We start from the raw sequence: 26,393 nt of genomic DNA, 5'->3' as shown, positions 1-26,393 counted from the left end.
GCAATTCCTCAATTTGCCACCAAAAACCCTAAAAACCCCAAATCAACCTTTTTAATCAGTTTACTAGCCTAATATCAGTGTTACCTTGTTGTTCATCTCATCCCATTGAAGATCTACCGAGATTGACTGGAGAGAGCCTTCTCCGGCCCCGTAGGGCTAGCTACGAGGCTAAATGGTTTGATGTAGCCTTGAGGTTTACCTTTCTCAGCCTGAGGTGAAATTTCAAGCGCTAACATGGCCGAAGGACCCCAGGCTTCAGCATTCCCCAACAAGAAATTTAAATCACCTCCTATAACCAGATTTTGTTTTTTCAGCAAAGATTTTGACAGAAAGTCGGTCCAGAAGTTTACCCTTCCCTGGAAAGGCCAATAGATATTTAAGATCAACAGGGGATAACCGAACTCTGGAAATTGAAACTCCATCCCTAGCACATGAGCCATTCCCCAATGGTTAATTAGCTGCATTCTTCCTTCACTGGAGCCCATGGCAATTCCGCCTAAATGTCCAACAGAATCTACTGCTAAGAAGTGCCAACCTAGGAGAGTAGCTCTAAGGGTCATCTCCACATCTAAACTTTTGCCAAGGGTCTCTTGTAGTAGAAGAACATCTGGATTATAATGCATAACTATCTCCTTAAGGGCCAATTTTTTGGGTTTACTGGCTAAACCCCTGCAATTCCAGGATAAAAATATCATTTCATAATATTCTCACGGGGATTTACTGCTCTAAGTGCCCCAGGGATAGACATTTTCTTTCCATTAGCCACATCATACTTCACTTTTACCTGTGCTTTGGACAGGTTTGATTTCCTGCCTCTAGCCTTCCTTTTGAAGGCCTGGGACGAGGATGGGCTTAAACCACTGACCGGTTCTAAGTTTACATGATTTTTGTCAAGGGATCTTAGATTATAATGACAAGCCGGGGCGTAAGGAACAGGTTCCTTTATTCCAGAAGGAGCATCGTCACAGTTCAGGTCTAGTGAGGGGATAGCAGCAGTGATATTTTCAACATTTAAATGTTCATCATTGAGACAATTATTTATTTGTGAGCCAGATATCAAGCAAGCATCTTTAATTTCTAAAGATAAAGATGGATTACTTGAGTCTAGTTGCATATCCTTTGAGTCTACGGTCGGGGTGACTGCTGTTACATTGATGGGCTCCTTTGATAAGTTCTCTGATCCATGCTGGTCCTCAAATGCTTCTCCTTCCACTGGCGGGTCTTCTCTGGCCTATTCCTCTCCTTCCCCTTCATGGTTAATGTCCACCTCCATAGAGTCCTCCTCAGATAACTCTTCTGTTCCAGGATCCTTTTGCAGCTCCGCTATCTTCTCCTCCTACTCGACTTTCTTCTCAGTCCTTCTTCTGTGATTGCCCAGTGGACAGTCTCTTTCCAGATGCCCGTATTCATGGCATCTATGACATCTAAAAGGTAGATGTTCATAATCCAGCGGTTGTTCAAATACATATTCTTTGTACTGAAGATTGATGATTTCCACAAGGCCTTCTTTTTGGTTTAAGTTGACCAGGATCCGGGCCATGGCTCTGTTGTGAGTATGTAGAAAGGACATGTCCACCTCCAGGAATGTTCCAAGAAAATTTCCTATCGATCTGAAGACCGATTCTACCCAGAGGAAATGGGGTAGACCAGGTGCTCTAACCCAAACAGGAAACTCATCTACCTTCTCCCTTTTCGCATCAAATAGGGGAGTCCACCGTTTGAATAGCACTCGGTGATTCTCAAAAGCCCAATTTCTCCCCGCTACCCAGTCCGTCGCTTCCATGCTTTCAAATCTCACCATAAACCACCCTTTCACTAGGGCTGCTACCTTGAAGCTTTTCACTGGGGCCGTCTTCCACTGTTGCTCAGCCCAATGTTTTATGAATTTACCTGAGTAGCTCTTACCTCTATCCCTCCCTACCAGAGTGCATTCAACCACCTCTAGAGCATCCTCTACCTGTACATCCATGCCCAGAACTAAGTTTAATTCAAACTTTTTCTTCTTGAGGGGTTTCGGTTTTTTCCTTTTCCCCCCGGTCTTTTCTTACTCAGAGTCCTCCTCCCTATCTTAAGCTTTTGGTTCACTCTTGACCACTTCTACTTATTGTCCGAGCTCGATTTTATCTTGGGTTTATCTTCCCTTGGCTGGGGTATCTGCTGCGGTTCCCCCTCCAGTTCCTTTCTCTATGCCTACTGCAAACCCGGTGCCCTCTTTCAGCAATCCAGAGTCTGGTCTGTGGCGTTCCCTCCTTCGCTCCGAGGGTTCACCCGTTCCTACACCAATCACTCCAGCTCCCAGGCTAGGCCTGTACGTCCCTTTTGCGATTATTGGTTTGGTGATTGCCGGCGATCTACCCCCCTCCGTCGCTGCTATATCGGCTTTAAGACCTCCTCCCACAGATCTCCAAATTCCTTGATTCGCTTTGTAGTTAATAATGTCTTCAAGCCCTCCAGATAAGAAGGGAGCATTAAAAAGGGGTTTATCCTTACTTACTTGAGAGCCGAAGGGTTTTTCTGTCAGATGGAAACCCTCCTCCTGAGGACCTGATTCTTGTAAACCCCTTTCTCCTTGGCTATTCAGCCCGGCCAACTCCAGGCTTTCCTCTAGCAACCCGTTTAGTGCTCTGTTGCTCCATGAACCTTCCGGTGCGAATTTCTCGGATGCATGACTGGCAGCTGACCCAAAAAACTTGTCAATATTCTGGGCGGTTACCTCCTTTCCCCAAACCGACAAAATGTCTTCCAGTGCAGGGTCTAGGTCGACTGCCTCTCTAGGTTTCACCATGGTAATTACCCTACAGTAAACACTTACAGGCAACTGCTAATGGTCCGTTTCCTTCAGCAAATGCTATATTCAGCCTCGGGTAGACTGGAGATGCTGCCAACGCATTCGCCCCAAGGGTTATAACCATCTCCCTGCTCGGTGAAGGGTAAACTCTCCACGTTCCGAGATCACCCTACTGTTAAAACCCCAGTTGTCCTCTTTTTTCTTGTCATCCAGTCATCTGCCTCGATGTGTATTCATGCTGACCCACCTCGTACCTCCTTGCCTTCATCATCTGGCTTGGGATCTAGTCTGCAGCACCTTAGGCTGTTGGCCTAGGCTACCCTGGTTCGAATCAATCCATTTGTTCATAAAGTCCATGTGATATAGAATAAACTTGTCGAGTATAGCACTTGCATCTACACCTATTACATGTCAACATGTTCATTTCAAACTCCAAATTTCATGTTGTATAATTGAAAAATAAATTACAGAGTAAATTAAGGATTGCAAGGAAAACAACCACAATGATAATGAATTTACTTATTAATTTCTACTTCAACACCATTAGATTGTGGGTTTTCTCCATAAATAATATCTTATGCCCATTCTTTATCCCATAAGTGTGGCCCATATTCAAAATCCTTACCAAAGAATGCACATAGGAATATAAATGCTTCATTCAGTACATACCCTTCAGTCATGCAACCCTTTGGATGTTCCTTTTGTTAGACATATATTTTTAGAAATTTCATATACCTCTCAAAGAAAAACATCCACCTCATTGATGTGGCACCCTCCAATTCAATGTCATCGACTAGGTGTATAATAGGTCCATGAAACTTGTAGGGAGATCATTCTCAAATACAAATACAACTTCTCCAATTTTCTTATTCCATTTTGGCACTTCAAATTCATGGATCTCCTGGGAGCTCACCCACCTAATCTAAGAATAGAAATTTGGTATGAAACTTTAGTAAAAAATTAAAAAGCAATATAATATCTCTATGTCTCTCACACATGAACATTTCATATCACATACCTTGCAAATGTTGACAATCAAATTATGGCATTCCTTAAGTCAACGATAAGACAAAAATCCCCCATGATTGCCAATGGCATGATATGCTTGTTGAAAATGGAAACAAGAAAAGCCTGATTTAATTTTCCCTTGAATTAAATTAGGAGAAAATTGTAATTCCGCATCATAAGACAATGAGAATGAGTTAACTAAGTTAATTTCACTTAGTTGGTTCAGTTAATTTGATTTGAGGGTCTAACTTGAGTCATGTAGAGTGTCTCCTACTTTATAGCAGCCCTGGTTGATTTTATTTTGAGTTGTAATTAATTAATTCAGTTTAACTCAGTTAAAGTTAGTTAAACTAGTTCCAAATGATGGAGGAACTAGTCGGAGGTCTAACAGTGGGGTGTTGCTTCATGTATTCAACCAGTTAACTGATAATTCAGTCATAAATAACTCATGCATGTCAAATATGAGAGTTACCTAGTTGAGATTGGAGTTCAAGGGAAGTGTACTATTAGTTGTATAATCATCCAAATTTTACAGGTGGTGCATGGAGTTAGAGGAATGCCTATGATGGATTACGCAATTCCAATTGAGGAATTTCCCTATTTAATAGGGGCTAATTCCCAAGGAAATAGTGCAAGGAAATAGGGACTTGGGCAAGCAAAAAAATGGTTAAATATTGGCCTAAGCATGTCTAGGAAGCTGTGAGATAGATAGAGATAGTGTAGAGGTGGCTCGGGCTTGAGAAAATCACTTTAATCTTCTCATATTTTCTAACTAATGCAATATACAGATAATAGGGGTTTTATTAGTGGCTTTCCTATGGAAATAATTGTGTAATGTGTTGATTGAATTCTTTCTCTTGTATGCTTCATGATTTCTTGATCGATTAATTGTTTCCACTGATGAGTAGAATAGGTTCAAGTCTTTTGTTTTAGAAAATTACATAATAAAATTGAATCTACAAGGAATTTCTACATGGTATCAGAGTAGAAATCACACTAGAAGAGAATAATACGAGTTTGTCTTTGCAAGTGAAATCTAATTTGTAGCATCATTATTTAGAGCCATTTGGATGTCGTTCTATGGATTGAGACTCGAATATTCCCTTGAGGGTAGTTTAAATTATATTACTTGGAAGGAAAGGGTGGAGGTAGTGTTGGAAGACAATGGCTAAAGGAATCCACAGAAAATGATATTCCTAAGCCTCCAACAATCAATGCTCAAGATCTAGCAAAGTGGAAGAAATGTGTGGAAAAGGTGAGGAGGATCATACTAGAAGGAGTTCAAGATCATATTGTCTCGAATATCCATGGAAAGGATACACCATATGCAATGTGGCAAGCCTTGATAGACTTGTTTCAGAACAACAGTGACCACAGGAAGTTGACACTAAAGGAAAAGCTTCAGAAGATCAAGATGGAGAAGGGTGACACAATACCAAAGTACTTTAGCAGGTTCACCTAATGTTGGGATGAGCTTGGGAGCATTGGTATTACATTTTTTGAAGATGATCTAGTCAGCCTATCACTTCTAGGACTTCCCAAGAGCTGGCACAGCTACCAGGATTCGGTAAATGGAAGGGAGCATCTACCAAAGTGGGAGAGTTTGAGGTCTGACTTGGTCTGAAGAGATAAGGTGAAACACCGAGAGATGGAACCTCATCCAAACATGATGATGAGAAGTGTGCTTTGGCTGGAAAGGAAAAGAAATTGAAAGGGAAGAAATCCCGATCAAAATGGGATTCTAGTCAGGGTGACAAAAGGAAGGACTTGTCGAATATTAAATGTTTTCACTGTCATGAGCTAGGACACTATGCCACAAAGTGTCCACAAAAGAAGGTCAGCAAGAAGCCCTCAGGAGGAGTGGTAGGTGAAGCTCTAGCCTCATAATTCGAGTTTGATTTCACCCTCTTTGCATGCATGGTGACATCGGCGATGGGTAGTCTGTGGTATCTGGATATTGGATCCTCATTCCATATGACGAGAAACAAATAATTTTTTAGTAACTTGGAGGAGAAGACCTTCATATGCACATCAATATGGGAGATGATGGAAAGTATAGCATGATCGACATCGATACTATTACTTTTCAGATGGAGTTTGGTTCTCCTCTCACATTAAAACATGTCATGTATGTTCCGAGTATGAAGAATAATTTAGTTCCAATTGCTATGTTGTAAGACTATGGCTATGATGTGATATTTAACAAAGAAAATGCTTTCCTTCATCACATGGCCATAAGAAAAGTGAAGCAGATTGGGGTTTGGGAAAATAACCTTTATAAATTGGATGTAGAAGATTGTGTTTCCTTGAGCACGAAAGCAGAGAAGGTGAGGAGTCGAGACATCGGTGAATTATGGCATAAAATATAGGGCCATTTGCACCATGGAGCCTTGAAGATCATGTAGTATATTTTTACAGGACTCCCCACAGGTGTACTGGAGTAGCGAGATACATGAAAAGGGTGTACACTGGGGAAGTACACCAAAGCCACCTTTCCTGATAAGGATATTTGAGCGCAAGTGATCCTTGAAAGAGTTCACGTAGATGTTTTTGGATCATTCTCGACAACATCCATGAACAAACATAGGTATTATGTGATATTTGTAAATGATCTCTTGCGTACGTACTATATTTTCTTCATGCAAAAGAAAGAACAGCCATTCTCTAAATTTTGTGAATTTAAAGCACTTGTTGAGAAAGACACTGGCAGAAAAGTGAAGGCTCTCAAGAGAAATAACAGTGGAGAATATGTGTCGAATGATTTCAATAAATTTTGTGCATCAGAAGGCATTCGATGAGATTTAATAGCACCCATAACCCACAACATAATGGGGTTGTTGAAAGGAAGAATAGAACTATTGTGGGATCTGCACGGGTGATGTTACATGATCAAGATCTACCATTGCACTTATTGGTTGAAGAATGCAACACAATTGTATATGTGCATAACAAAATTCCTCATTGGATTCTCAAGATGAGTACACAAGAAAAATATTTTTCAGGGAAGAAAGCAGATGTGTCACACTTTAGGATCTTTGGTTCATCAGTTTATAGTCATGTTACCAAGGATGCAAGTAAAAAGATAGAGCCAACAACTGATTTGGGCATATCTATGGGGTACACTAATACACCTCACAACTATCAGGTGTACCTACCATCTCACAAGATGATAGCTATTCGTAGAGATGTGAAATTTGATGAAGAGAAGGCCATGAGATGTTCCTTGGAGAGGGAGCTTCAGTTACATGCATATGAGGATCTTTTAGCTCCAAATGAATAACATCAGGATGATGTGGAGCAAACACATGCAGAGGAACAGAGAGTGGAAGCACCCACTCATGTAGAGACATCCATAGATAGAAGGAAGTGCACCAAAGAATTTGAAATATTGATGCATGATGCTAGAGAGAATGTGGGAGCACCCATATCACACCACAGGCAGAGGAGGTCACCAGATCGATACACTAGCTACTTGGATTTGATGAGCGAGAGTGTAGATACAAAGCCATCCTCATTCGAGGAAGCAGTGTAGAAACCAATATGGGTTGATGCCATGGTAGAGGAGTATGACTCCATTATCAGGAACAGTGCTTGGGAAGTTGTCCCAAGGCCAGAGGACAAGTCAATGGTAGGTTCCAGGTGGATCTACAAGGTGAAGCAAGTAGCAGAAGGAAGTGTCAAGAAACACAAGGCCAAATTTGTGGCTAATGAGTTCTCTCATGTGGATGGATTACGAGGATACATTTTCTATAGTAGCAAGGTACTCTTCAATCAAATCTATTCTAGCACTTTTGTTGCAGATGAGATGGAAGATACATTATATGGATGTGAAGACAGCCTTCCTTAATTGAGTGATTAAGGAAGAGGTGTAAATATAGCATCCATGAGGATTTGAGACCTTCAACAAAGAGTTGCGCCTATGCAGACTCAAGTGAGCGTTTTATGGATTGAAATAAGCACCTTGTTCTTGGTACACTAGGATCGACAATTATTTCACCAGGTTGGGCTTCACGAGAAGTGAAGTAGATGAAATCATTTACCATATTGTGGTTGAAGGTAAATTATTGATTATAATATTATATGTCGATGATTTAATTCTAATAGGTGATGAGAATCTGATCAAATCTTGAAAAGAGGAGCTTGCAAGAGAATTCGAGATGAAGGACCTGGGGCTCATGCATTATTTCCTTGGTATGTAAGTATCACAAGGAGATGGGAAATTGTTTGTCTCTCAGGGAAAGTATGCCAATGAGATACTGAAGAATTTCCACATGGAGAGAAGCAAACCCATGGAGACTCATCTAGAAGGAAATTGGAGGAAGGAAGATGCTACTTCAGGTGAACTAGTGGAGGTTACTATTTACAAGCAACATGTGAGTTCACTTATGTATTTGGTGAAGACATGACTAGACATGTGTTATGCAGTTAACCAGATTAGTCAAGCAATGGTTAAGCCAACCAAACTGTATTGGAAGGCATCCAAACATGTGTTTAGATACCTCAGAGGCACCACTTAGTTTTGTCTTTGGTACAGGAGGATGGAGGGAGTGAAGTTGAAAGACTTCATAGATGCATATTGGATGGGTATTCCATCATATAGGAAGAGCACATCAGTATGAATCTTTAGTATTGGGTTAGCAGCAGTTTCTTGGTACAATAGGAAGCAAAGATTAGTTGCACTCAATTCAACAGAAGCAGAGTACATGGTTACTAGTCAAGCAGCATGTGAACTTATCTGGATGAGGAAGATTCTTGTTAGTTTATTTGGTCAGATGATGGATCCTATAGTGATTCACTGTTACAACCAACGTTGTATCGAACTCTATGAGAATCCATTTTTTCATGATCGTTCCAAGCATATTGACATCTGGTATCACCATCTATGAGATTGTGTGCAAAGGAGAATCATGTTGTTGGAGTACATTCCTACAGAGGATCACGATGTAGATATTTTGAAAAAGGCATTGTCAAGATGTAAATTTGAGTTCCAAAGACGCAGGATTGGGGTAGCAGATAATCCCTTTCTTGTTATATGGAGTATTGAAAATGGCAATAAGAAAACCCTAATTTAGTTTTCCCTTGAATTAAATTAGGAGAAAAGTGTAATTCCACATCACAAGATAACGATAATGAGTTAAATAAGTTAATTTCACTTAGTTGGTTCAGTTAATTTGAGTTGAGGGTCTAACTTGAGTCATGTAGAGTGTCTCCTACTTTATAGGACCCTAGTTGACTTTATTTTGAGTTCTAATTAATTAACTTAGTTTAACTAAGTTAAAGTTAGTTAAACTAGTTCCAACTGATGGAGGAACTAGTAGGAGGTCTAACAATGGGGTGTTGATTCATGTGCTCAACTAGTTAAATGATAATTCATCCATAAATAACTCATGCATGTGTACTATCAGTTGTATAATCATCCAAATTTTACAGGTGGTGCATGCAGTCAGAGGAAGGCCTATGATGGATTGTGTAATTCCAATTGAGGAATTTCTCTAATTAATAGGGGCTAATTCCCAAGGAAATAAGGACTTAGAAAAGTAGAAAATTGGTTAAGTATTGGCCTAGGCTTGTCTAGGAAGTTATGAGACAAATAGATATAGTGCATAGGTTGCTCGGGCTTCAGGAAAGAATTGTAATCTTCTCATATTTTCTGACTAATGCAATATATAGATAGCAAGGGTTTTTAGTTGTGGCTTTCCTTAGGAAATCATTGTGTAATGTATTGATTGAATTCTTTCTCTTCTATGCTTCATGATTTCTCGATCGATTAATTGTTTATGTTGATGAGTAGAGTATATTCAAGTCTTTTGTTTTAGAAAATTACATAAGCAGTTTAAATCTACAAGGAATTTCTACAATGCTATCAAATAAATTTCTCAAAGGTCATTAGTAATTTTTCTCACACAACAGAATATCAAAATATATTTTGTACTTAATCAATGTTACTAATAAAAGTTAAATGATGATAATACCTTCATGAAATTATGAAAATCATGTGTTTTAAATCATGTCATATGTCCATCAACTATAAATTTTTTTTCCAATGATGACCCATAGCTAGTAGGTGTCCTTATTGAATGGATGAATTTTTTTAGTTGGTCTAGCTCTTTTTTTTCAAAATCCATGGAGCTTCTACATATGTTTCATTTTCCCTATTTGGCCACAAATGTCTTCTATCAAATTTGGTACGCGAAAGAGCAATATCTCTCCTTGAAGACAAGGTGTCCTTCTCTTTGTCTGATATATGTCAAAATATAGAATCTGGGACATTTTTGAAGATCTACATAGGACATAATAGGTGATATATTAATAGATCCTTTCAATACAGGAGGTCATAAAATATAGATTTCATTTTAATTCCTTCTGGCATATTAACTACAACTTTTTTGGGTTCTTTAATTGGATCAACCCGATTAAAAAAAAATCAATCTTTTGATTCAACATCTTCATACTTATTAAACCAATAACTTGGACCCATAATCATGGGAGGGCCTACATTCTCAACTTTTTCATCAAATTGATTCTTCTAGCGATATCTAAACTTATGTTCTAGTAGAAAAACCCTACTATTTGCAAAATAATTTATGTAGATCTTTAGAATAATTCCCTTGAAATTGTTCTACACAACTTGGAAATGAAAATATCCCTTTTGTTTGAATCCCTAAAATTCAATATGTAACATTAATAACATCAAAATAATAGTATAAACGTAAGTGTCAAAGTTAGTATGAAAATAAATTATGAGTGTAAATATGTAAATATTTTATCTTCCCAGAACAAACACCAAGTCTTGGGAAATCATGAATAGTCCAACATAGCACACCATACAACATGGAGGACCTATTTGATGGAGGACGTGATATGTCATCCATTCTTATCTATTTCCATAGCAGTTGCATCCCAACAATAAAAGGCGCAAGATAAACATCCAATTTTTTTACTTGATGTTTTCCTCGAACGATGAGAGTAAGAATAAGGTGCTCCTTTATAACACTCATCCATGGGGGGATATTGTATACTATCAATATGACTGGAAAATCACTATAATTTGAGCTCAAGAAATATAATGGTCACCCTTCATCAATTTCGAGACCAAACCTAATACTATGGGGTTCATCTTTCAATTGTGTTGACTATTTTTCCTTTAGGTGTTTCATTGTTTTGGCATCGGCTGGAATTCGCATGAATCCATATTTACTCATTTTATTTGCATGCCATTCCATAAATTATGAAAGTGACTTGCAACGAATTATTGATTGAATTATAGGTATAATTGGCATGTGATGTAAAACCTTATTTGGAATTGTAGAACCTTGTACATCTGTAAGATATCTCTTCTCTTTGCATATAGGGATTTCTATCTTGTCTTGATATTCATTTATTTATAAATTGCAATCATTTTTACATGAATTAATTTTCTTATATTTAATCCCCAACTCAGCCAACAACTAATGTGCTTCTCTGCAAGTTGATGGAAACACATTATAGTTAGGGAATATTTTAGTTTTTAGTGCCCTGTAAGATTGCCCGAGATTAAATCAATTAAATTTTTTACTTATGATGAACATGTTTGATATGTTAATATATATTAGGATTGTTGATACACAATATATGGTTTTAAAATACCCTTAAAGAAATATAAACAAAGTTGATTAATGTTTAGGAATTACGTACACCAATTGACAATGCAAAGTAAGAAATAGATTTCAACTCACTCCAGCAAGGTAGTGAATCGTTTATCTGACCAACCAAATAGTGACTTGATTTCTAATAACATTAATGTGCATGAAAGCTTTGAGATTCTACTTTCACCTGATCTGAACACGGGTGTCTTAGCAACTTGCTTGATTGAGTATTTCAAGTTGTTATCATCAAGATTACATCGTTGGTAATTATCCCTGTTATCATTTATATTAGCAACCATATGATCATTATTGTCATCATTTTTTCCATCCCCAAAAAAAACTATAAGCATTTCACTCAATCCTTCTTCATGCATTGCATTTCACTATCATAATCATCATTAAGGTTAGGTGGCATGTCGTTAATGTATGTTAATCTCATCAAATCTTCAAATTTCTGAGTTGATAGTGTTCTCTTCATTCTTTCTCTCTTCACCCTGGTATGATTTAAAGGATGGTTTGGATCATCTCGTCCAAATATTTATAACCCAATTTTACCTTGGGTATTAGTATGTGTATCATCAATATCTTCTAGCTATCAATAAGCACAAGAATTATTTAATGTTAGGCAACAATTGGATAAATCATAAATGTATCAATTTCAAAGAAAAATAATGAAATATGTCTTAACAAATAAAAATATAAAATGTGTGAATATATATATCAATTGAATAATGGAACATTATTTTATAGACAACCTTTTTTATACAATAATTTAAAATAAAACACAATTTTGACAACATAGTCTATAAAACGTTGTTCCACACTCATTGATTGTTTTTTGTTTTTTTTTCCCTTAAGAACATCCTTAGGGAGACCTTGTTCTCCCCTTTTCTTTCATGAAGAGTGTGTTTTAAGAAGGGGTAATTAATCAATAACTCATCCCCAATGTTAAGGTCCATAATAGCCTCAACCATTATCAATCTATCAACCTCTCTTTCCATATCTCCATCTTTATCATTTATAACTTCAACAAATTGACAATTCGATCTTATAGTATGGTCCCTTCCCTTACTATTGTTTATAAGTCCTATAATATTTGTGTGTGTGTGTGCACATCCATCTATATATATAATATGACCTCTATTCATTTCTTTTCCACTTTCCAACTAGAGACGATGTGTATACATATTTGAATTTAGACCATATGTTGACATGTTATTCTTATATTCTGCTAGCTTTCTCCATTCATCACGGTAATATGACAGACCATAATATGACATTAATCTCATAGTGAGTTGTTGTGAATTGTTTCTTTGTTTGAATCCCACATGGAAATTTTGGAAAATAAAGAGGCCTAGATTCGCTCCATGAATGTTGGAGGGTCGTATCATGTAGTTTTATCCCCAAAATTGAAACACCTCATACACTCTAAGTAGTTTTTGATCATTGGACCAAGCACAATGTAGTTAATGATCAAATGTATCTTTGTAAATTGATCTTAGACTCAAGGGAAAGTCATCATCTCCATCACACTCATTCTCATAGGGTATGTAGTCCACCTTCCCCATGTATTTAAGAAAAGTATGCATCTTTAAATTGGTTCGTGTTATGTTACATGTTTTCATCAATTCCTCATCTTCTAAGCTAGCATATGTGAACATATTTTTGTTAGATGTATCATAAGATAAATGAGCATCTCCTTCTAGGTTGGAATTCGGTGCTCCAAGAAAATTTAAACTAAGAACTTTATCGTACAAGTAATCATTAGGAAAAGAATTAACTATTTAAATAATATAGAACAATGTTTAAAAGAAGAATACACATTATTTATATCAAATTTGAAAATTCCTTACAAAAATTCCTATTGGATTCAAATCAATTGTCGGAGGCATACTACCCACTATAATCTCATCATCTATGTAATCTATTTTTACAGTCGCTCATTTGAATTCTTTCTTTCCATGACTTACAAAACATCCACAAACGACAAATTTCTCAAAGTAGTCATCCCATGTACTATAGTCTTGACCAAGCTCTTATTCAATGCAATATTTTTTTGTGTCTTCAAGATCCATTGTCATATCCTCTTTTACCCACTTTCTTCTATGTGATTTAACAGATTTATATCCACATCCACGTGCTTAAGGAGAAACAAGCATAATCACCCAATGGCATAATGAAAAACATACCTTTAGAATTGGATTTCTCACCTGCAAATACATGCTCTCGATAGATGGGAAAGGGGATATAAAATTGACTCAGCGATTAGAGATCAAATGGCACAATACATCGACTATGCTAGTGAATGTCAGGTGTTGTTGGCTATCGGCTGAAGACAATTCTGGGACAAAAATTATCTTATGGTATCACCACTTTTGGTGGGTAAAATTTCCCACCATACATTGGGTTGTTACCCTAAAGATATTTCATGGCTAAAAGGGAACCAGTGCCTAGGACATCCACAAAACTATTTCAAAAGTTTTAAAGGATTGTTAAAAATTTATTAAAATATGCACAAAGGTGATATATTCCCTTGTGTAATAGAACTTAATCTTGGAGATGAATATTTATGCCCATATTGGCCTTATATTAGCAAGACTTTAATTATTTTGCTAGAAAGGAGAATTGATAAGAGGCTAGGGTTTATAACTTGGGCCCTTTAATATAATCCAAATTTAAAACTCTAAGATGAAAGTATGAATGATTTAGATTAAGAATGGAAGTGCAGAAGCAGTGGAGAACCTATTAAGATGTCTTTGAACAGAACTTACAAGTATTCACTATAACTATTAAATATACATAAAATAAATATGTAACTTTCTCAAATAAATTTGCTATGATCATACACGTGCTTCAAAGAAGGAAAATGAATATGGAAAACACATAAGAGAAACAACACATACTACAATGTACCAATACATACTGGAATCAACCTAGTGACTTTTATTATTATCTCCAAGGAAGCCAAAATGATTACACAAGTACTCAAAATGCCAAAACTCCAAACCCTTTTCCAGTGGTTCTCATGTCTTTTAAATATTACATCAAAATCAATTACAAAGGTAACTGTGAAAACATGTATAACTACTTAACTATCCGTAACTAAAAAGTATTTTACAACATTACAAAATGAAATTTTTTCATTTTTGAGAAGTTTGATGACTAGTGGAACATTGACTTTGAGGATTGGTGCTTGGTTCTTCCATTTGAACTTCAACTTCAGTAGGAGTAATCAACCTTTCACACTTCTTCCAAAGTGCTTCATTTGGGAGCTTACACTGGATCATTTTCTAGAATGCAACTTTCAAATTTGAAATCTTTGTATAATTAGGTTTTGCAACAAATAGTGTCTTCATCAGCCAAAGAAGTTGGAAGTCCCTCTGCAAATAATTCACTACAGTTATTCCCTTTAGAATTTCATTATTTTCATGTGTTGTATCACTCTACTTTTAACAACCACTAGTTCCTTTTCATATAGTTCCCAAGAAAGTAAATTTCCTTGTTGGTCCCAATAACTAGGTAGACCAGCTATAGTCCTCTAGTCAAATTTGGAATCAAAAAAATACACTAACTTCTAAACCTCCTTTAATCTATTCTAATCCTGAATACAAAGTAGGTTTTTCTCATTCATTTTACAAATTTCCATAATTACTCTAGATTTTTCTATGATATCTAATTCCCTAAGTTCAGCTGAAGGTTTTCCATTTAAATATGTGATCATCTTTTTAGCATTCATTTCTTCTTTCTGTATAGTTTTCTTGCATGCATCAATGCTTAATTTAGATTCATTCACCATAATATTTTGTTGATAAATTATATGAATATACTCCCATATAGAATTGACCTCCTAGATGATATCATCCCAAACCATTTGTCTAGAGTTCAATTAAAAAGATATTGCCCTTCAATTTTGTTTTTTAACTCATTGATCTCATATTATGTTGGCTTGTTCTTAGTGATCAACTTATCATTGTTTTATTTTGATGTATTTAGCTACCTCTCCTTGATATCAAGCTTGTCCTTTACCTAAGTTAGGTTGTTTTTGAATTTTCTTTAGTTCAACCTCTAAAATTTTGAGTTCTACCATAACTTTTGTAAGCTTATCTAAAGGTTCATTTGACTCACTCAGGACCACAATAGTCCAAACATGGCTTTTGATTGATTTTTGTAAGCCATGCACTTGTTCCTACAAAATGACAATTTCTTTGTTTATGTCCACTAACTCTCTCATTGGCACTTCCTTCTCTTTCTCATCTTGATCTAGCTTAGTTGTTTGAGCATGCTTAGTCCAAGGTATTTCAACTTTTTCCTTAAAGACTACATCTTAGATTTTTTGTTTTGAAATAAGGTTTTGATAGCTTCCTTATTTTCTAAATATTTTCCCAAATTAAAAATTACATTCTTATAGTGCTCATTTTGAATATCTAGTGCTCTAGAATTCGCCTTTTCTTGCTTGATTTGATTTGAAACTTTCTCCAAAAGTTTTTCTTCTTTATTTATTTTCAAAGATGTTTTTCTTAGGTCACTATATAGCATTTCCCCTGGTTGTCTATCAAAATTAATCTTGTCAAGAAGTGGGATGTCTAGTACATTTATGGATAGATCTAATGTTTTAAAAATAGGTTCTGAAGGAAGAGACTAAAAAGTTGGATGCATGAGGGACATTTTTAATTGATTCCTTTCTAAATCCACAGTAGAGAGTAGTCATGTTTGATAAATTGTATTTTCTTGTGCTACTAGCTGAGTTTCCATCTTAATTCTCACCTTATGACTTCTTTCTTCAATTTGTTGATAATTCCTCTATAACACTTTTGTGGTGGAGGAAGTTTCTTGAATTGAGAATGTTTCCAAACCAGTGGAAACAAAGGAGTAGGTAGAGCACTCTAGGTTTGCCAATTTCATTTGAAAACATGGCTAATTTGAGGGTCCCTCTATTAATTTAATTTGTACCCCTGCTTCTTCTTCTCCTTGAACCTTTTCTCTCTTTTGTAATTGTGAATTTTATATCTCAACATCAATTTTTTAAGTTATATTTCTCTTCAAGCTCTTATCCATCACTACAAGGGTTTGAATATCTATTATTTGTTGCATTTTGTTGTTTGGCCATGTTTCTTGATTTTCCATTTTCTCAAGTTTTAGCTTGCTTTCATGAATATAAGGTGCATAATTGATTTCCCCTCTTTTATTTGAAATTATATGATGAGGTTCATATTTCCACTTCTCTCCTTGATCAAAGTGAAACTCCTTCATCATTTATTCAACTTATAGGAGGGCTTGTTTTTTATTCACAATGAATGGCCTAATAGTTCTTTATAACTTTAAAATATACCCTTTGCATGCAGGAACGAGATGAACTTGGCCAACATTTAGACTCTTACTTATAAATTCAAGATAAAATGTCCTCATAGGCAAAAAAATTGGCAAAACGATAGTGGTATTTCAACCCCATATAGTCTTATCTTAGTGTAATCTTAAAAAATATACCATTCCCCCACTCTAGTGTCCTTGCTGAGCTACAAAAACTCTTTTGCTTTAGGAAAAATCCTTAGAGGTTGCTAATTGTTCAAAATAGTATATACAGTGACCATGAATGATGGCAAGTAATAATAAATTTCCTCATTATTTTCCTTCTTCCTAACAACACTAGTCCATTCAATCACATATTTCATTTGATTCTTTGAATCCCACATATTCAAACCTAGATGGCCAAACTTATTAGCTTGTGCATATAAGAACATATAGAATAGGATAGAGGGATATCTAAAATAACCACAAATATGATAGTTCTCAAATTGAAAAATAATAGACTTGGATAGGTAAGAAGGCATATCCAAAACAATATTTTGGTTGCAATATCAAACTCAAAAACCTCAAGGCTAGTTCACTTAATATCCGAGTATCATCTTCTCCCAAAAGAGAAAAAATTATAACTAAGACATGTTGTGCAACTTCAGAAAATAAGGTTGTTGGATAACTCACTGCTATTATTAGCATTTTAATTTGTATCATAGTTATCTTAGTAATTTTATATCTTTTTGAATAATAATTTATTTATTTATTTTTTAAATTAATATATTTTATTTTATATTAACAAATTTTATTTTATATTATTTTTAAAAGTTATTTTCAATTTTTATAATTCTTTCTTTGTTGGTCGCTCATTTCATCGAAGTGATGGAAAGGGATTTGAGAGAGAAAATCATTTTTTTCACTCTCCAAGTTTCCAAAAAAAAGTCACTTATTGTTATATATATATATATATATATATATATATATATAGAGAGAGAGAGAGAGAGAGAGAGAGAAATAAATCCAATCAAATGATATGTGACAACTCTGCTCTTTCATTTAACGAGTTTCATATATGCCTTACCACTAGAAATGGTGGAAAGCTTTACCCAAGGAATATAGGACATAAATCAAATTTTTAACTTTTTGAAAAATTAACTTGGTTTATAAAAAAAATTACAGTTAATACATATATGCATAATCCGTAGCAGCTAACTACAATCAATGAAATTTTGTAAGTGGCTATATCACTACATGAATCTATCAAATTTTATGGGAAGGAGTTGATGATGGGAGTTAGTTTTGGGGGAATTATGTTGGGTCCCTATAATACTAGTGATTACCCCATTACTATTGTAGTTATACCCCTTATTTATATTGATGTACCCATGTAGTGCCCATATTGTTACTATTGTGCCACATAGAAGCCCACTATTGTTATTGTTGTGCCCTACAATATTATTGTTATGTAGGCTTTGATTGTATTGGGACCACTTAGACTCCTATATATAGAAAGGAGGTATTTTCATTTGTATCATCCAAGAATTGTTCATTTATGTAATGTAAAGGAGGTTGCCCCCTCGAAGAGGCTGAATTCTAAGGCGTGGATCTCTCTTTTCTATCTTTTTGTGAGCTGGTTTCATAACATTTGGTATCAGAGCTTTGGATTCTAGGGTTTCGCTGCTCCAAACAGGTCATCGTGGAATTTTTGCTATAACTTTTTTTCTGTGAGGTTTCAGAAGTCGTAAAAAAAACCCATTTGAGAAGAATTGGCGTTGAACCTTGGGTGCGAATTTTAGAGTGTTTTACACGATATTTTCGGAGATATGATCTGAGGAAGTTGGCCTTTTTGCAGACTCCTGAATTACATTCAAAACAGGTGACCTGGGGAAAATCGTCATAACTTTCTCTCTGAGGATCGGATTGAAATTTCGTAAAAAGGTACAGAAAGAGGACGGACTGTAGTTTCTTGTATGTGTGTTTCAGATTCAAAGGTTGAAACAGTGACTCGTGGCACGTCGTACAAGTTCGCTCTACTGAACCAGTCTAAAAGCAAGTCACTGTGGGAGATTTCACATAACTCTTCCTTGGAGAATCCAATTTGGCTCAGACTTGTGGCATTGGAAAGAGGACGCAGAAGGCTACTACAGGTAGCAATTTCAGAACTGGATGATTCGAAATTACAGAGATACATCAGATTCAATATCAGGCTTCTATAAAGTGAAAAAAGGTGTGTAGTTTTTTTTAAATTTTTGTGTAAGCTTGGTTTAACGGAATTCAAAGGGCATAGTAAAGCATTATTATCGGTAACTGATGCCCCGAGGAAAGAAAATGCAAACACCTAGTAAGGAACCTGAAAGCTCTAGCATGACTCATGAAGAAGAGGAAGAAATGCTACATGATATATCAAAATTACAAGAACAAGTGCAACAAATGTCACGCTCACAAAAGCTAACAGAAGCTAAGATAAGTGGCGTGGAATCTAAGGTAAATGGCGTGGAATCTAAGATAAAGGGAATGGAAGCTAAGATGGATGGCATGGAAGCTAAGATTGATGCTAAAATTGATGGCATGGACGCTAAGATTGATGGCATGGATGATAAGATGGATGAATTGAAGAAGTTGCTACAAGAAAGGGTCACTAATGGTGAAAAGGTAGTAAAGGAAACTCATGATGAGAACAAAAGAAATGTTAATCATGATTCCATAGACTCTAATGTTGGATCGAAGACTCACCATGTTCCAAAAATCGATATGAGGAAGTTTGATGGCAAGGATCCCGCCACATGGATATTACAGATGGAGCAATTCTTCGATCTCAATAATGTGCAAAACACACAAAAGGTACGTATGGCAACTTTATATTTGGAACCAAATCAGTTTGTATGGTATCAATGGCTTTGTTCTCGTAAACAATTTATCACTTGGGCAATTTTTACGGAAGAATTGATAGCACATTATGAGGATACAAAAAGCAACACTTTTTTTAGCCAATTGATAAGTCTCAAACAAAAGGGTTCAATAATGGAGCACATTGAGGAGTTCCAAAAATTGAACATAAGGGTAAAAGATATTCCAGAGGAGCATAGGATTGATGTGTTCATAGGGTCTTTAAAGGATAATATCCAACATGATGTGCGCCTTTGGGAACCTGATTCATTAGAGAAGGCATTCAGGTTAGCAAGAAAAATGGAAAGCAAAATTATGGCAACTAGGAAGCATACCATTCACAACTATAAAGACGGAAGTGTTGTTGCCCATAGTCTTCCACAACCTACAAGGTTGACACCACAACAATTGGAAGAAAAAAGAGCAAAAGGGCTTTGTTACAATTGTGATAGCAAATACACAAAAGGTCATAAGTGTGCTGAGAAGAAATTATTCTACATAGATTGTGAAGAGGAAGAAGAAAAGGAGCAAGAAAGGTCAAAAGAAGAGGATATATTCCAGGAACAAAGCCTAGATGAAGAACAAATAAATCCGACCATATCTTGTAATGCATTGGCGGGAATTACCACTCCTCAAACCATCAAGATAGAAGGACAAATCAAGAAGAAAAAGGTAATAGTGTTGATTGATTCAGGAAGCACCCACAATTTTATTCATTGTAGGGTAGCAAAAGAATTGAATTGCTTCCTATATCCAGCACCAGAGTGTCAAGTGATGATTGCAAATGGAGGAACAATAAATTGCTCTGGAAAGTGCCATAATATCAAGCTATCCATGGGAGAATATGTATTGACTAGCCCAATGCTTTCCATTCCAATGGGAGGTGCTGATGTTGTACTAGGAGTCCAATGGCTACAATCCTTGGGTACAATAGCTTTTAATTTTCAAGAACTTTTCATGAAATTTTCTGTGGAAGGAAAGGAAGTTGAATTAAGGGGTATTGCAGGGAAACCAGGAAAGATAATCAGCTCTAATGGTATGACAAAGCTTCTAAAAAAGGAGCAAAGAGGTGTAATTGCACAATTATGTTCGCTAGATGTTTCCACATTGGAATCATCTATTTCTCCAGATCTCCAAAAAGTCCTGGACAATCATTCCAAGGTATTTGAGACTCCCAAAGGTCTCCCACCTATGCGTGATCATGATCATGCTATTCATCTGATTCCAGGAAGTGTTCCTCCAAACATCAGGCCGTACAGATATCCCTATGTCCAAAAAAGTGAAATTGAACGTATGGTTGCAGAAATGCTAGAGGCTGGTATAATTCAACCGAGTCAAAGTTCTTTCTCTGCTCCAGTAGTATTGGTGCACAAGAAGGATGGATCATGGCGCATGTGTCCAGATTATAGGGAGCTCAACAAGCTCACTATTAAAGATAAGTTCCCCATTCCTGTCATTGATGAATTACTGGATGAATTGCATGGATCAATTTACTTCACCAAGTTGGATCTTCGTTCAGGATATCATCAAATCAGAATGAAGATTGAAGACATTCCGAAAACGGCATTTAGAACTCATGAGGGTCATTATGAATTTTTGGTCATGCCTTTTGGCCTTACCAATGCACCTTCAACATTTCAAGGTTTGATGAATTCAATTTTCAAACCATTCCTTAGAAAATTTGTGTTAGTATTTTTTGATGATATACTAATCTACAGCAAGTCTTGGAAGGATCATGTTGAACATGTTGACAGGGTGCTACAACTATTGGAGGAGAAACAATTATATGCAAAAAGATCCAAATGTTTCTTTGGAGTCCAGGAGGTGGAATATTTGGGTCATATTGTATCTCATGAAGGAGTTAAGGTAGACCCTAGCAAAATTAAAGCCATTAAGGAATGGAAAATCCCCACATCCATAAAGCATCTGCGAGGATTTCTTGGGTTGACAGGGTATTATCGCAAGTTTGTTAAGAATTATGGGAGAATAGCAGCACCTCTAACAACATTATTGAAGAAAGATGCATTTTCATGGACTCCGGAAGCAACAAAGGCCTTTGAACATCTTAAAGAGGCAATGTGCCAAGCACCGGTCTTAGCTACACCGGACTTCACAAAAACCTTTATTGTGGAATGTGATGCTTCAGGAAATGGAATTGGTGCTGTTCTAATGCAAGATGAAAGACCCATTGCTTTTGAAAGTCGTCCAATCAAGGGAAAGTTTTTAAGAAAAGCTATTTATGAGAAGGAAATGTTGGCAATACTCCATGCACTTAAGAAATGGCGACCCTACCTAATGGGAAGACACTTCAAGGTAAAAACAGATCATGATAGCCTTAAATACTTTTTAGAACAAAGATTATCCTCTGAAGAGCAACAAAAGTGGGTCACAAAGATGTTGGGTTATGACTTTGAAATCATCTACAAAAAGGGGAAGCAAAATGTGGTGGCAGATGCACTCTCAAGAAAGGATGAGGATGTGGAAGCATTGTTGTGCGCCATTTCTATTATCCAACCAGATTGGATAAATGAAGCAAGGGAGGAATGGAAGAATGACGAAGAAGTGTGGGCACTTATTCGAAAGCTACAACAAGATTCCAGTACGTCTGATACATTTAGCTGGAAAAATGATTCGTTATGGTACAAAGATCGCTTATACCTCTGTAAGAATTCCCAGCTAAAACAAAAGATTCTTATGGAATTGCACACTTCTCCCTTAGGAGGGCACTCAGGATTTTTAAAAACTTACCACAGGGTTAAGAAGGAATTTTTTTGGGATGGCCTTAAATCAGATATTCAAAAGTTTGTGGCAGAATGTTTGGTTTGCCAACAAAATAAAGTTGAAACAATTAAGACACCGGGTCTATTACAACCTTTATCCATTCCAAGCCAACGTTGGGAGGAGGTTTCAATGGATTTTATCACAGGTTTACCCAAGTCTGAGGGAAAGAGTGTCATCATGGTGGTAGTTGACAGACTTACCAAGTATGCACACTTTTGTGCATTATCACATCCATTTAAAGCCAGTACAGTTTCTACTGCATTTATGGAAACAATTCAAAAGCTACATGGAAACCCAAAGATTATTGTAAGTGACAGAGATCCCATTTTCACTGGAAATTTTTGGACAGAATTATTTTCTTGTCTTGGTACTCAGTTAGCTCATAGCTCATCTTATCATCCTCAATCTGATGGGCAAACTGAGATAGTAAACAAATGTTTGGAAGGATATCTTCGTTGCTTTGTATCTGATAAACAGACACAATGGGTCAAATGGTTGCCTCTGGCTGAATGGTGGTATAACACTTCCTTCCATACAGCAACAAAAATGACCCCATTTATGGCACTTTATGGGTATCAACCACCATCCATCACATCATATTTAAGAGAAAATTCTAAGGTTCAGGCAGTGGAACATCACATCGAACATCAACAACAAGTCCTCCAACTCTTAAAGGATAACCTCGTGTTGGCACAGAATAGAATGAAACAACAGGCAGATCAACATCGCAGTGAAAGAAGTTTTGATGTAGGTGATTGGGTATTCCTACGGCTACAACCATATAAGCAAATGTCCCTCAAGCAAGCTAAGAAGGATAATAAATTATCACCAAAGTATTATGGTCCGTACAAGGTGTTGCAAAAGATTGGTACTATGGCATACAAATTGGAGCTTCCTGCAGCTTCTCGATTGCACCCAGTTTTCCATGTTTCATGTTTAAAGAAGGTTATAGGCGACAAGCTCCCAGTTCAAACAATATTGCCAGAACTTGACGAGGAAGGAAAAATTATATTGGAACCGGAAGCAGTCACAGAAACAAGAACTCGACAGCTACGAAATCGATCAATTTCAGAGTATCTTATCAAGTGGAAGAACTTATCCGCTGAAGATTCCACATGGGAGGATGAGAATTTTATGCAGAAGTATCCAGAACTACTCAAGCGTTGAGGACAACACTTTTTTGAAGGAGAGGGGCATGTTGGGTCCCTATAATACTAGTGATTACCCCATTACTATTGTAGTTATACCCCTTATTTATATTGTTGTGCCCATGTAGTGCCCATATTGTTATTATTGTGCCACATAGAATCCCTCTATTGTTATTTTTGTGCCCTTATAATATTATTGTTAGGTAGGCTTTGATTATATTGTGACCCTTAGACTCCTATATATAGAAAGGAGGTTTTTCATTTGTATCATCCAAGAATTGTTCATTTATGTAATGTAAAGGAGGTTGCCCCCTCGAAGAGGCTGAATTCTAAGGCGTGGATCTCTCTTTTCTATCTTTTTGTGAGCTGGTTTCATAACAAATTAAATAGAGGCATTGGATTTCATTAGGCACGTAAGTTTTTTTTAGCACTAAGACTAGTTGGGGGCATGACAGGTTGTTAAGTAGTCGAATTAAAGAGATCCTAGCCATTGGATGTCATCGGACTACAACTCCATTTTAAACCCTTGTGATATTGGGAGCTTGACATGAATCTAGATTGTTTGATCAAAGAGCTTTGGGGCATTGGATCTAGAAGCAACTCCATTTCAATAAAATATGGAAAGTGGACCCAGCTCATAGTTGTTTCCTACTTAGTAAGACGATGACAAGAAACAAGTAAAATATCCAATACTTTAATATAGTACATTAATAGTAACCAATATGGTTTATGGGTTTAGAATGTCTATTGAACGCTAGAATGAGGTTTTCATTAATACATCAACCCAAATCCATGACACCCACATACAAAACATCGACATGTATGGCCTTAAAGCTCTATTTGAGATTAATGGCTAAATTCAGTTAACAAAGAAGCTATTAAATTCTTTGAGTTGCCTAGCAAAGTAGATTGTATTCTATTAGTTCTATCAGTTAAAGAAAGGAATAAATTCATGGATGAAATGAATGATGTATTCTTTAAATATAATGAAAAAATTAAGGAATGATCAAAATATTTAAACAATTCCCTTGTCTAAACTATACAATTAGACAATGGAGTTGTAGGGTTAGCCAACATGCAACGTTGTGTGAGGCCCAAATCTACTGACATTCTCACTCTTGAGTGTAGGAATTTGGACAAAAACCCTCCCCATCATGCAGTTTGGTTAACTTCTCATTTTTTCATTTGGGTTTCGTGGTTCACTTTACATAGATAAAATGGAACACAACTCTGGTTATGCCTTTAGCGACCACAAAACTATCTGAGAGGAGTTAACTAGCAATAAATTATAGTGAGAAGGGACATATTACAATAGCATACAAACTCATCTCACTTAAACCACTACAGTTTCTACTTCTAATGTAGATTTTCATCCTTTTCCCCCTTAATTCCTTAGCTTGGGTCAACGGTTATGCTTATGGCTTAATATTTATGCTTTCACAATACAAAGGGTGTGGTTTTGATTCTCTAGTCCTATAACCCTTCATCCATCTCACCTCACTCCCTTTACAGATAAGTTACTATAACCACCCCTCCCACATTTACCCAATTTCAACACCTTTTAGGGTAAACATCAGACAAAGAGCTACTATGACATGACCCAACCTCCAAGCTCTAGTTATGGAAGTGGGGTATGTAACACAGTCCTCCCACATCTACCCAAGTAATCATCCAACCGGGCTAAACATGTGACGAGAAGTTACTATGATATGATTTGACTCTCTATGTGCCAGTTAAGGAAGTGGAACCAACAGAACACATCATACAGATACTACACATCAGCAACAGAACCCCGAGGAGCCATCCCAACCACTCTGGTAACCTGCCCTTGAGACCAATTGAAGTTTAGTGCATCAAACCCATGGACGCTCCCTTGATATGGACAAGAGTGTATCTAGGAAGCTCTAAAAGCTCCCATAGCAAGGGCAAGGGATCTTCTAGGGACTTTTTTCCCAATGTTGTGCCTGCATCTCTAGTATTTGTGCCACTTTTTGAGACCCATAGCGTAGGTCACTGCCCAAAACTCAATGGCACCTTCAGAAATGAAATTTCACAGTGAAACAAAGATACATTTTCAAAACATCAATGAGGACTAGACTAGACCCCTACTAGCCATGACAGGACTTTCATCAAACATGTCACAAACATGAAAGCTACAAGTCTTAACAACATAATTGAGCATAGGGGTCTTATACTTATCTGAGAATCGCTAAGAAGCATTGATGCCTCAACACATCAATTGCAATTTCATCTATTAGGCCATAGATACATTGTTCATTCATTTACAAGTAAAAGCATGATGAGAATCATACATAGCCACTATCATAGTACATGTTCATGACCAGCATAATAACAACAAAAATAACAATGAAACAATATCCATATAATCCACATATAAACCATTATAATACTCATGAATTAAAAAGGAGAAATAACCTCATATTAATGATGCAATAGCCAACCAGGTTTCGAACTTCCACGAAACACCTGAACATAGACATGGTTGAGACAAATCTCTCTTCATCCAGTCACCCCCATGCCATATTCCAAGCATGAATGTGGGATCTCATGGAAAAATCCATCAAAATAGAACCATGGCTTCCAGAGGCCAAAACACCTCAACCCATCAAATAATGATTCCACCTCATGGTTGAACATCACAAACCATCACCAAATTGGTCTCTACTCAAGCCTTCTAGGGCTCCAGATCATTTATCCCAACCAAGGCTTCTAGGTCTAGTAACGCAACCCATAGTTGTCGACGACTCTAAAGTGTTTGTCCAACCAAGGCTCGAGGACTAGTAACTCAACCCACCAAGGGATCCAGAGTATTTGTCCAACCTAGGCTCCAGGACTAGAAACTGA

The 26,393-nt window shown here is 36.6% G+C and overlaps 1 protein-coding gene across 1 annotated transcript; it reads right to left on the bottom strand.

Moving 5' to 3' along the window:
- Positions 1-1,336: 1,336 nt before the first annotated feature.
- LOC149234801 (uncharacterized) lies at positions 1,337-1,969 on the bottom strand. Its single transcript, XM_089368384.1, has one exon. The coding sequence runs from the start codon at positions 1,967-1,969 to the stop codon at positions 1,337-1,339; it is 633 nt and encodes a 210-aa protein (XP_089224510.1).
- Positions 1,970-26,393: the final 24,424 nt, after the last annotated feature.

The sequence above is a fragment of the Pinus tabuliformis genome, chromosome 8, assembly GCF_031772625.1.
Source record: "Pinus tabuliformis cultivar Carrire ecotype Pingquan chromosome 8, CPIR1, whole genome shotgun sequence".
NCBI lineage: Eukaryota > Viridiplantae > Streptophyta > Pinopsida > Pinales > Pinaceae > Pinus > Pinus tabuliformis.
The sequence above is the reverse complement of the archived record's forward strand: the minus strand, read 5'-3'. Positions and strand labels throughout refer to the sequence as shown.